The following is a 13288-nucleotide window of genomic DNA, read 5'->3' as shown; positions in this document are numbered from 1 at the left end:
TTGTTACATCCTCACCATGCACATATTATTAGCTCCTCCATTCATGCATAGCACTGCATTCTTTCTCTCTGCTTCTTATCACAACCTGCCCTTTCCACCCTTCCCATTTAATGCTTCCATTTATAAATCACATTACATCCCCCTCCAAATGGCTTCATCATTACATCCGTCCATTTATGCATCTCATTACACTTTTGCCCATGCACATTTCTATGTGCATTTCTATTTGTACATCTCATTATGGTCCCATCAAACATGCACATGTCATTACTCCCCTTTCAAATGTTTGCGTTGCATTACATCCTTCTATGTTTGCATCTCATTACATCCAATATTCCTAGGTTTGACAACAAACTAACAAAGAGAGATAAGTGTGTTACTTGCTTTTAGAAAACAAAATATGTTTCTCAGACGCCTAACATCAGTGTTTCTTAAATGAGTCATTCATTTTGGAAAGATTTACATATTTTTGCGATCATAGTCATGTTACAGAAGGAGAACTCCATCCAAAGCACCAGGAAATTAAGTTATTTCCCAAGGACTGTTAGTGAATGGTGGTGGCAGGGCTCAAAGTCAGATCTTCTGTCTCCAAAACCTACATTCTTTATGCCATACCACTCTGCAGAAAAAAAAAAATCCCTTATTTCTATGTATCATGTGTCGCTTAATCTATTCCATAACACTTCCCTATGACAGAAGCTAGTGTTTGCACGCTTTAGGTTTGCTTTATTTCGTTTTCTAAAACAAAATGACGCAACATCAACGCTTTGAAATAAAACACTTAGCATTTTATGTTTATCTCTTTGTCCCTGAGTTTGAAGAATGAGATTACAAGAAGCTTTAGTGTGGATACCCCCAACAAGCAGAAATGCACATAGACTAAGATGCAAAAATCAGGAGAAAGAGATGGTCCTTTACTGATTTTCACCACTAAGGCCAGCCTCATACAGGCCAAATAAGGGAAGTTCCCTACAAGAGATTTGAGGGGTTCCAAAGAAGACCTCCCTCCCGTGTACAGAACCTTTCTTCCTGATAGATCCTAACCCTGGCCAGTCTCTGCTTCATTAAACTGTGTTCTCTGTCTCACTTTTATTTTTTATTATATTATGACATAGCTCATAAATTCAGTAAAGTGCAGAAAGATGATACCCATTCCCACCACAAGATAGAAGACATGTTTACATTTCTTCCATATTTACTTCAAATATTCCCCTTTAGCAAAAAACAGAAATTGCAAATATTCTCTTGAGGTTGGTGTGTATTATTTCCATGAATATTTTTGTACTATTGTTTTAAAATGTTACATAAGTGTTGTCATAGTGCACATATCTTTTGCAATATCCTTTCTGTGCTTAACATCATGTTTCAAAAATATATCTATCTTGGGGTGCCTGGGTGGTTTAGTCAGTTAAGTGTCCAACTTTGGTACAGGTCGTGATCTCACGGTTCATAAATTCAAGCCCCACTTTGGGCTCTGCGATGACAGCTCAGAGCATGAAGTCTGCTTCAGATTCTGTGTCTCTCTCTCTCTCTCTGCCTCTCTCCTGCTCATGCTCTTTCTCTCTCTGTCTCTCACGGGTAAGTAAACATTAAAAAATTTAAAAAAATATGTATCTATCTGTTCACACATGTGAAGCTAGCTCGTTCATTTTAGGATCCATAAAATTTTCCATTGTGTAAATAGACCAGTTTGCTTTACCCATTTCTCTATGAGGGGTAATTCAACATCACATTGCCTTGATCTCTTAGTACTTCATCAGTGCTTAGTGCTTAGTGCCGTGCTCTACCTGTTGAGTGACTAAATGGAGATATTTGAAATTCTCACATCATGGGAAGCAATGCCTTCTCCAAAGATCCATGGCAGAGTCCATTTTATCCTCATTGTAACTGCTCCGAAAAGTAAACACATCAACAAAATGACAGTTCTTAAATAAAACTGGCCCCTGTCCACATGTTGATATGTACTTGTGTACTAAAATAATTGTACCTCAAAAGGGTGGTCTGATTCCTGGAACCTGGAATGCTTCTTATGTTAGCAAAAGGCAAGAAAAATGAAGAAAAATGCAATGTTTGCCACAGAAATGTGGTTGATTTTTCCTCTGGTTTAAAAAGCAGCCGTTTAAGGAGCCATTGGAGACTACTGCCAGTCCCTGATGCAAGCAGACCAATATGACTGTGGTCACCAAAAGCATGGCCTATTTCAGATATATGAAAGCACTGTTAGATAGTAATCCTTCTAGAACTTTCAGAGCCTAAAAAGTCCTTCCATTGTGATGCAGAAAAGAAATTCTTCATATTGTGCTGGTGGGAATGTAAATTGGATCATTCTGAAAAGCAATTTAATAGAACTTTGTGAAGTTAAGGATATGCATGATATTACATTTTTAATGTCTCATGCAAACAAAATTTCTGGAGCGGAGCAGATTATTTATAGCTAATAACCTCACTGACTCCCTTTTGCTTCCATTATTAATCCTGGGCAGGTGTCATCCTACACATACCAGGGACCATACTATAGGAAAAGAAATGCTGAAACTATAAATCTGGATAATTATATGGTGGGGGGGGCAGCACCCCCACTTATCTGAAAGGAAGGGAGAAAAATTTTTGCTCCTTAAGAAGGATTCTGGGTTCTACTACCTTTTGGGATATAAATAAATCTCTTCAGGGGAAGGATAAGACCATTGTCTCCAGCTTGACAGCTTAGAGATGTCTCCAAATCCTGGGTCTCATCCCCACCTTGCGATGTAAACACATTCCATTTATCTCTGGAAGATTAATCTCTCTAAATGATCTCTTACTTTCTAATAAGTTAGAAATTAACTTCTCAAGCTTGTTCTTTTAGCCCGAGTCCCAAGTTTTAGTAAAATTTTCTCAGAAAGCCCAAAGTATGCAGAAACATAAAAAAAATTTTTCTCTGCAGTCTTAAACATATCCTGTGGTGCAACAATTCCACTTCTTTTTTTAAAAATTTTCGTGTTTATTTTTGAGAGAGAGACAAAGACAGGGAGAGAGAGAGAGTGGGGTAGGGGCGGAGAGGGAGGGAGACACAGATTCCAAAGCAGGCTCAAGGCTCTGAGCTGTCAGCACAGAGCCCAATGTGGGGCTCAAACTCACGAACCACGAGCTCGTGACCTGACCCAAAGTCATATGCTTAACCAACTGAGCCACCCAGGTGCCCCCAACAATTCCACTTCTGAATGATTATCCCAGAAAAATTCATACATCCACAAGGGGACACGTATGAGGACATTCATTGTTACATGGTTCATGTAAGTGTAAACATGGGGCACAGTTGGTGCTTCTCACTAGAGGAATGGTTAAATAAAATGTGGCACGGCAGATGTACACTATGACATCACTGTATGGCAGTAGTGGCAACGAACTAAGTATACACATGATGCCATGTACACATCTTGAGAGTAACAAGAAAGAAATAGAATATGGTCCATGGCATAACATGAAAATGAAAAATACACTAAGCACTACTACATATCTTTCAGGAATCCAGACACGTTTGAAGGAATATATCAAACTCAAAAGCATGAGCACCTCTGTAAAGGGGATGTGGGAAGAGCATCTGGGAATGAGAGTGGTATCAGGGATAGTGAGGGGGAAATAAGAGAAGGACCTCGCCCCCAACAAAGTCACCTACATGGCTGAGGAGTATGGTTATGCTACTAACTGACTTCCAAAGGAGAAAAAGAAAGCCTCTTCACTGGGCTCATTCCATATCAGCACCCTCTGTGGTCTAGTACCACGTGGTAGTACAGTAGTCCCCTGCTGTATTCTCCGCATGCATTCCAAGACCACCAGTAGATCCCTGAAACCACGGATAGTACTGAACCAAGTATATGCTATGCTTTTTCCTCTACGTACCTATGATAAAGGTTAATTTCTAAATTAGGCACAATAAGAGTTCAACAATAACTAATAATGAAATAGAATAATACAACAATACACTGTAATGAAACTTATGTGAGTGTAGTCTCTCAGAATATCTTATACTGTACTCACTGTTCTGCTTGTGATGATAGAAGATGATAAAATGCCTAGTGATGAGATGAACGGCGGTGGATGATGCAGGAAGTACGACGTAGTTGCAGTAGGCTACTACTGACCTACTGATGTTACATCAGGAGGATTATCTGCTTCCAGACTGGGGTTGACAGTGGGTAACGCAAACTTTGGAGAGTGAAACCACAGATAACGGGGGACTACTGCCCATAGTAGTGCTAGAGGCTCAATGTATAGTTGTTAAATGCAGGTGGCAACCATCGACACTGGCTGTCATGCCAGAGGTTCCAATGATTATATTTTACTGCTGTCACCACTGTAGAAATGTCAAATTAATCTTTCGCCCTTGCTTCCACTCTGATTAAAAATACTTTGCTGCCTTTAATGGGCTAAATTTTAAAAGAAATTGGGTTCATAAGGAAAGTAATTGTGGGTTTATCAAACATTTATGAAGTTTCACCCAATTTTCCACCTTTAGTTTCTACTCAACCCATACACTTACATTAGCTTTTGCATAAACTGCTTTATTTAAACTCTTGTAATGTTTACTGCCAACATTTTATAATCACATTATTTTCTCATGATCCTTAGGCGAATGTGAAAACTTGACTTTTTGAATCAAGTCTAATATTCTAACATATTTGGTGGTTCTTACATGAAAGAGTTCTTCAGAACTTCCCTCTGAAATGAATCAAACATGCTTTCTTCCAGCCATTTGGAGCCAGACCCATGGTTAGAATTGCCATGACTTGCCAAGAAGCAGCTCAGTTCTTCCCAACGCACTGGTACTCAAAGGATAGGAAAAAAGTCCAGTCTATTCTGTGATCTATAGTGAGAGTAAGGAGCTGGCCTCATCGCCCTTACGTACTTGTATGTACCTACAGTTCCCTTATTAGTCTGTAAGAGAGAAAGGAGAGACAATGGAACAGAGCACATGTGTGACATCTACATTGAATACTGAATTATATTATGAGTTCTTCTGGGTCAGCACCCTTGCTGCCTCTGCTCAGAGTCTGTCTCCCACCTGTTGCCCACTCCTTCCCCACACATCCCAGCCTTCTGCCAACTTTCAGATAAGCCTCAACAGCCTGAATTTTCATGCTTTTTCTCTTCCTTCCAAGTTGGAATAATAATGTCTCTGATCTTCAAGAATGGAATTTTTGCTCTCGCAACCAGATTGTATATGTTGTCATTTGAAACCAAACTATTGTGGAAGAATATAAACATATGCACAAGAGGATTGAAAAAGTCCTCAAGTACCGATTAATGGAAACAAATCAGTCATCATCCTCTGTTCCCAAGGATGTAAGGTTAATCACCAGTCACTGCACATCAGAATAACCTAAGAGCTTGTTTAGAAATGCAGATTCCCAGGCACAAACACAGGCTTATTGCATTAGGCTTCTAGGAAAGGAACCTGTATTTAATGTTTGTAACAAGTTTCCCTGGGATTCCTGGTACTGACACCTCCTGAGAACCAGTAATTTGGAAATACTGAGAATAAGCAGTCAGCATGCTATATTGAAGGATTTAGACAAACATTCTTCAATTACTCATATTTTATTCTAAAAACTTGTTTTATAAAATTCAACAAAACAAATTCCTATAACACACATAAAGATGTAGGTATATTTTTCAAAAATATAACTGAAAGGGCTTATTTGCATAATTGAATAGATGTGAAGGTTAAAAACCTAAATTCTACTGTTGATATAAATGAGAACTAAAATCTGTGTGTCTCAATTAATAAACATTTACAAACATTCATTGAACATCTATTATGAGAGAAGTGCTATATTAAGTATTTTCAGAAGCTGTAAAATAATATAGAAATTAGTCTTCCTGAGGCACCGAGGTCATTCAGTCGGTTAAACGTCTGACTTCAGCTCAGGTCACACTCTCACAGTTTGTGAGTTCAAGCCCCACATCAGGCTCTGTGCTGACAGCTCAGAGCCTGGAGCCTGCTTCAGATTCTGTTGTCCCTCTCTCTCTCTGCCCCTCCCCTTCTCCACTCTCTCTCCTTCAACAAAGAAAAAGAGAGAAAGAGAGAAAGAGAGAGAGAGAGAGAGAGAGAGAAAGAGAAAGAAAGAAAAGAAAGAAAGGAAGAAAGGAAGAAAGGAAGAAAGACAGACATTAGTCTTCCTGCCAAGTGGCTTTAATCCAGTTGAGAGCCAAAAAAGTCACACTGGAAGAAGCTAAAATCACAACTCACCACAAATAAAGATGTGTTTCAGTTTTCCTCTGTAAGGAATACTGTGGACCCAATGCATTATTGTATCACATCCTTGGAATACAGGATAGCGTCTCCATCTATTTATCCTTGGTTCCTGACACCAGGTGCTATAAATACTACTTGCTATAAATTAAACTGAATAATAATATTTTTCAGAAGTTGATTTAAAAATTATAGCATAAATATTCTTTAGAGTTTCTTTTGCTACTTTATTCACTCAATGCACAGTATGTTTCTTAGAAGACGCTATGATCGCACAATGTAGGACAATATGAATAACATAAAGATAAGTGACATAAGGATGACTCATTAATTTTTTCCCTCAATAAGTTTATTGTACACCCTGGACTTCACATAATTAGAATTTGTACACTAGAAATAACTGTAAAGACAAAAAGCCCTCCTCTATTGTGAAAATATAGGAAATCGTTAAAAAAGAAAAAAAAACCTCTTGTTTACATATCTTAAAGCATACTTGAAGTATGTGTGTAGAGTTGATCCCATTAACTGTAGGCACACAGAGCACATGAGGCAATCCTATGTCTTGTATCTGTGCAAAAATAGCTTTAAACAGAATTTAAATGTACCAGAACACAAAGTTCTTCCAGATGTATGCTTTCACTGATTTCTGGAAAATTGCTTCCCCATACCCTCTCACACTACATCGACCACTGTATAAGACCCTGAGGCCACTTTGCACTTTTACAGAATCCATAGCATTGACTCATGCTGTCATTATCATCCAAATAATGTTGTAAATATCCTCTCGTCTTTCCAGGCTATCTGGCTATTTTTCCCCTAAGAGGCTTTGCAAGAGATTTTTTATATAGTTCTCCAAATTCCTACTCCCATTAATGATTTAAAAAAAATGGAGAAACATTCATTGAATTGGCTACTTAAAAACATCATTTTTCCTCCAGGGGCTTCTATCCCTTTTGAATTAGATGGTGTTTATCAAGAAAACCTTTCTTACTGTGTCCTTACTATGATTATATATCTTTTTCTTTATATTCTTCTGTTTTTATTGAGGCCTGATTTGGAGTGTTCTTGAAAGAATGTGACCTCTCTAAGTAGAATCATCATTTTCATTGAGAATGGGCCAACAGAGTGTCTGTCACCTTCCCTTCTTCATGGTACAATGTCAGTATTGAGCCTTTGTGCTGCATAACAAATTGCCCAAACCTAACAGTTTAAAAGAACATATATTTGTTATCTCACAGTTTCCTTGGGTCAGGAGTCTGCTTGTGAGCTAGCTGGGTCTTCCACTCAGGATCTAACAACACTGCAGTCCAGATATTGGCTGGGCTATGATCTCATTTGGAGGTTTGACTGGGAAGGTTCTCCTTCCAAATGTGGTTAGGCTATTGGCAGATATCATTTGTTTGGGGTTGTAAGACTAAAGACCTGCAACTCTTACTGGCTATTGGCTGAAGGCTGACTTTAGTCCAAGAGGCCACCCCAGTTACCTGCCATGTGGCCCTCTCCATAGGCACTTCACAACACGGCAGCTTGCTTCTTCAAGGCCAGCAGAAGAGTCTCTCCTATGCATCTGCTAACAAGATAGGTGTGTGTGTGTGTGTGTGTGTGTGTGTGTGTGTGTGTGTGTGTGGTGTATGTGTTTGTGGGGGAGGAGGGTATGTGCAGTGTGTGTGCGGTGTGTATGTGTTTGTGTGTACATAATAACATAATCATGGAATTGATATCATCTTTGCCATTTTCTCAGAAGCAAATCACAGGTCTCTCCCACACCTAAGAGGAAGGGTTTACATGAAGGAATGGACACCAGAAGATAGAAATTATGGTGTGGTGAGGGGTCACTCTAGGGTCTGTCTACCACAATGCCATTGAACTAAAGTACTCATGGAGGGACTGTACTTAGATATGAATGATTTTTATTATTCTTCTGGAATCTAGTTATTTTAAAATAAGCTTATAATTCTCTAAATAAATCAATTTTAGTTCTCTTGTATTTTTTTTTTAAAGTGCCATATAGCAATTCTCAGGCAAAGCCTCAGAAGTTATAGGACCCAGGAGGGTTAGGAAGATAAATAGGAGAGAGAAATAATGACCCCAAGCACAGGCAGGAAACCAAAATTCCAAAAATGTAGGTATCACTAGTTGATGGTTTATGTTTGCTTGTTTTGTGATTTATTTTGCTTTGATTTTCCAACAATATCTGGAGCTACATGTATTGCATCTGTCTCTCTTCAAGGTTGACTGTTATTACTGATTTCAACAGTTCAGAGAATTACCCTCTATCTTCTTCAGTCAGTTCCTTTTGCATAACACCTAAATCCTCTGAAGAAGTAAGCCTGCTTTAACTTCAGAACTTGAACACTGGGATGTAGCTTGCCATCTGTCCTCAACTTTTTAAGTAACTTTTTGCCAAGACAAATGTGGATTATAGACAACAACCTGGGACATTTCTGGTCTCAGAACAGGAGAAATAAAGGAACCCTTACATATTATTTTAAGTACTTTGTTTGTTAGCAGTGTTTGTGGTGAATGAAAAATTGATCCTTAGTTGTGTGTGAAATAGAGAAGTGATCTGCATGCCAATGGCCAAGTATAGACTTCAGAGACTACACAGTTCTGAAACTGAGATTTATGAACATCTGTTTTCCCCCCATAAATTTAAATATAGATTTGATCCTTTGAAACCTGAAAAACTCCCAGGTGCTTCTTCAGTCTTTATCTTGGGAACATGCTTTTTAAAAAAATGGTATTAAACGTTAGCAACTCAAAATGCTATATTCCACATGTTGAGGCTCCAACATGTCCAGCGTGAGAACACAAACCATAATAGTCTTAATAAAAAATGCTGAAAAGCATTTCTTTCTGGTCCCAGTTTATGCCTTTCATTATTCCACAAATATTTATTTAATGCTTGCTTATGGGATAGGCGTTTTAGCGCTGAGATCATAGCAACCAATATAACAGAGAAAATCCCTGCCTTCATTGTGTTTATGTTCCAGTGAGTGTAAATGTTCTCTTAAAAGAATTCCCTTTAAATGTTCATGATACTTTCATATAGTTCATTGGAAAACTCTGCACTGGGCTTGCAAACCAATGTTAATCCATTCCTGATGTTGGACTAGATTCTTGGGATTCAACTATGAACAAAGTAGTTGTTTATTCTCACAGGGTTCTTAGAGTTTGGCATATTTCTCACCTCTATTAAGAAACATAGACCTGGGAAATGGGAACTTTGGGGTAGGAACTGAGGAGCCACTTGCCCATTCTTTATGGTAGATCATCGTAAGCAGTATCAGCAGTGCCTCCCTCCTTTGGCTCTTGGGCTTACTAAGAGCTGTTACTATGAGTAGAAGGTAAGAGTGTGTGGACCAGAGGAAGGGAAATAAAATCACAACTCTGCAGAGGACAAACACATAAGTCAGCTGGGCACGTGGAAGGCTAGCAAAGGCATTAAATCCCTCTCAGGAAAGCAAGTTTTTAAGAGCACAGTTCTGACCACCCTGTAACAGAGGACACAAGGCATTTACATAATAGGAAAGCCTCAGGAGGACAGTAGAGCTATTTAATTTGGTTAGGCTAATAGTATTCCATCCATTTACAGTGTAATAGAACCTCTCTCCTCTGCCTCTTAAACATGAACACATTGGCACGATGCCACAGGGCACATAAACCAGCGCCAGTCTTCTTGGTGTGTTGATTCAACTCAGCTATTGGGAGAGGGACAATTAATTAATTTACTGATAAGTAATTTAAGACATTATTTTCCAGTAAAACCAATACAGCCATATCATGGAATATAATGCAGGATTTGCATATACCTTTAAGATAAAACACAAAACTAAAACAGTGACAAAGCCAAGGGTTGAGGGATTAAGCCCTCTCTCATATCTCCCATCAGCCCCCTACAAAGCCAACCTCACAAAAATAATTTTTCATATGGATAATGGATTCTCAATTTCATGCAAAGTATAAATAACAGACAAACTCCCCTACAACTTTCCTTTCAACCACGCTGTCACTTGCATACCCCTCCGTTTTAGAAATTCTGGAGTTGCCATTAGATGTAAGAAAATGGTGCGCTGGGGCGCCTGGGTGGTTCGGTCGGTTGAGCATCCGACTTCATTCAGCTCAGGTCGTGATCTCGTGGCTTGTGAGTTCTAGCCCCACGTCAGGCTCTGTGCTGACAGCTCAGAGCCTGGAGCCTACTTCAGATTCTGTGTCGCCCTCTCTCTCTGCCACCTTCCTGCTCATGCTCTGTCTCTCTCTGTCTCTCAATAATAAATAAACATTAAAAATTTTTTAAAAAAGAAAAGAGAGAAAGAAAATGCTGGGCCACTTCAGGCCTTGCTCCTGAGCCCTGGGGCCCAGCCCTGGGGCCCATGATCACTATCCTCTGCATTTAAGAGAAGTCCCTTGAAAGAGTTTGAGATAGCTGCTCTTTTGCAAGATGGGCCCAGAAAGGTTTTCTCAGTGCTCTCTCCTTGTCCTTAGCACTGAGTCTGAGTACTGGCCCTCCTGCTCCCACATCCCTCTTCTCCAGTCTTCGAATGCTACATAGCAGGCAGATCAGCTTATGTTCTTTGTGCTTTGTGTTCCTGGAACAGGATCTGGACCAGGTACAGCTCCATCTGGAAGAAGTGAGATTCTTTGATGTATTTGGCTTCAGCGAAGCAGCAGGAGCATGGCAATGCTTCATGTGCAACAACCCCGAGAAAGCGACCGGTGAGAGACCCCTCCCTTCCACTTGCTGCTAAGAATCACTTGTGCCCCTGGGATTTACAGGGACCCATGAGCCCTGCCATTCTAGTTGGCCTTCTTGCATGAACATCCTAAGTTGTAATAATGTATGCCTGATGGCCTCTGCCTCATGCTGAGAAAGGCATCTACCCAAAGTGGGAATGAGAGAAAGGAAAGATGTTGAAAGGGAAAGAAATATAAACCAGAAACAAGCAAGAGAAACAACACCTTATGTGTAGTCATCAAGAAAGTAGTACTGGCTATTTTGCCCTGAAAGCATTCATTTCAGTCCAGGTGGCCCTGAGGGATAGAGAAAAAAAGGCAATCTGTCGAAAGTTCCAAGGAAAAAAGATGCCACTGAAGGAGTGAATGCATGCACAAGCCCTGTCTTCTCATGGTCACCCCTTACACTTTAAAAAAAAAACTTTTTAAAAATGTTTATTTATTTTTGAGAGAGAGACAGAGCATGAGTAGGGGAGGGGCAGAGAGAGAAGAAGGTGCAGAATCCAAAGCAGGCTCCAGGCTCTGAGCTGTCAGCACAGAGCCTGATGTGGGGCTTGAACCCACAAACCATGAGATCGGGATCTGAGTCAAAGTCGGATACCTAACTGACTGAGTCACCCAGGTGACCTACCCCTTATACTTTTGCTTCATGATTCTGCTGTGAAACATTTCAAGAGTGAGGAATTATTTGAGGAATAACTTCATAGCTGTTATTTACCCTCTCCCTCCCTTTCTGCTGCCCAAGGAATTTGATCTATTGACCTTGCCTAAAAATAATAATTATTAGTGAATATAAGCCAAGCCCTATGCTAAACATATCAGCTATAGCTCATTAACCTTTACAATGATCTTATCAGGTTGGTACTAATATTATCTCCATTTTACTTATGGGGAAACTAGGTACAGAGAAATATGATTAACTGAGGTCAGACAGGTAATAAATTAATGGTAGCAGGGTTTGAACCAGTCTGACCTCAGGGCCCATGATCTTAACCATTCCACCATTGTGCCTCCTGGTTACACTTGCTCCAGTCTGACCAGTGGAATTAGGTTGATAATAAATATGTCTTCACACAGTTATGCTGTCCTTGGAAGCAGACTAGTTCATCACTCACTTGCCTTCTGAGAGGACACAGAGTTCTCAGTTCCCAATGCTGACACAGCTCAGGAACTGCAGTTTCAACCAAGAGAATAGTGTTAGAACACTGCTGAGCCCAAAGCCACTTTGTAGTTGAGCCATCTCTAGAGAGCCACGGATTACACTGCCCATACCCATTCCTTTCGTTTTAGGATTTTGTGCATCTTAAAGACTACCCGTTGTGGTAAGTCCATTCTCTTGCTAACTGCCAAGAAATTAAGACTGAATGGAAGAAATGTGTTTAGTTGGCCAGATGGAGTTGTGAGGGGCTCATGGAGAGGCACCAATTAAAATGTATTAGCCAGCAGAAAAGGTGTGGATGGAAGAGGCTGGCAGTGCAGGATGGCAGCCTCTGTGAGGCACAGATTGTTGGCTGATTACAGAGTCTGCATTGGGCTAATGCCAGAGTGAACACCCCAATTTTAAAAAGTTAATTTGAGCAAATAAGGAATTGGGGAATTGAATGTCTCCATTATAAAACTTCCTCATTATACTTTATTCCACCTATGGAAAAGAGCATAAACGAAACTATTTGAGAACATGGCGAAGTAGGGTGCTTATCTTAGGTGGCTTTTAGAGACCCTTAAGAATTCTCTTTCCAAGTAAGCTGAGTCCTTAGTTCAATAAACATTTAATCGTATCTGGCCAACGGAGGCCTCAGAAGAGGGGCTGAAAGTTAAAAACACAAAGTGTTCCTTTAATATATGTTTTCTCAAATTCGCTGCCATACACTTGAAAAGAACATTTTGCACCTTTACTTTTTCTTACTTGTGTTTCTCACAGTTAAATATAGACCAGGAATATATAGCAATAAAAATTCAAACAAGGCCAAATATGTTATAGCAGAGCATATTGATTCAAAATGCTTGGCTCTAAAAACTTCACTGTGCTTAGATTTCTTTGCTCATTTCCTTTTTGCTACATGAAAGGGAATGTGAGTCTGAGAGAAGTCCTATTTTCAACTATTATTTTCACCAAAAACTCTTGATTCCCTGAAAAATGTATGTAGATTGTTGATCTCATCTTATTTAAGCATGTAGATTGTACATTTCATAGAAGTGAAAGGTCTAACATAACGGTGCTGACACATATTATTCATGGAGACAATATTTGCATTCATGTTCTTAAATTTTAAAGATGACCAAGACATAGGAATAAATATTTTATTATTTGGTTACGCACAG

The 13288-nt window shown here is 39.5% G+C and overlaps 1 protein-coding gene across 2 annotated transcripts in view; it reads left to right on the top strand.

The window, feature by feature from the left end:
• VEPH1 (ventricular zone expressed PH domain containing 1) overlaps positions 1–13288 on the top strand; it is a 217766-nt gene that overhangs the window by 183792 nt on the left and 20686 nt on the right. For both annotated transcript variants that reach the window (XM_077750127.1, XM_077750126.1), the window contains one exon: positions 10831–10948. In XM_077750127.1, the coding sequence (XP_077606253.1) occupies positions 10831–10948 (118 nt within the window). The remainder of the gene's footprint in view (positions 1–10830; positions 10949–13288) is intronic.

Source organism: Crocuta crocuta, unplaced genomic scaffold (assembly GCF_008692635.1).
Source record: "Crocuta crocuta isolate KB4526 unplaced genomic scaffold, BGI_CrCroc_1.0 scaffold19, whole genome shotgun sequence".
Taxonomy (NCBI): domain Eukaryota; kingdom Metazoa; phylum Chordata; class Mammalia; order Carnivora; family Hyaenidae; genus Crocuta; species Crocuta crocuta.
The sequence above is the reverse complement of the archived record's forward strand: the minus strand, read 5'-3'. Positions and strand labels throughout refer to the sequence as shown.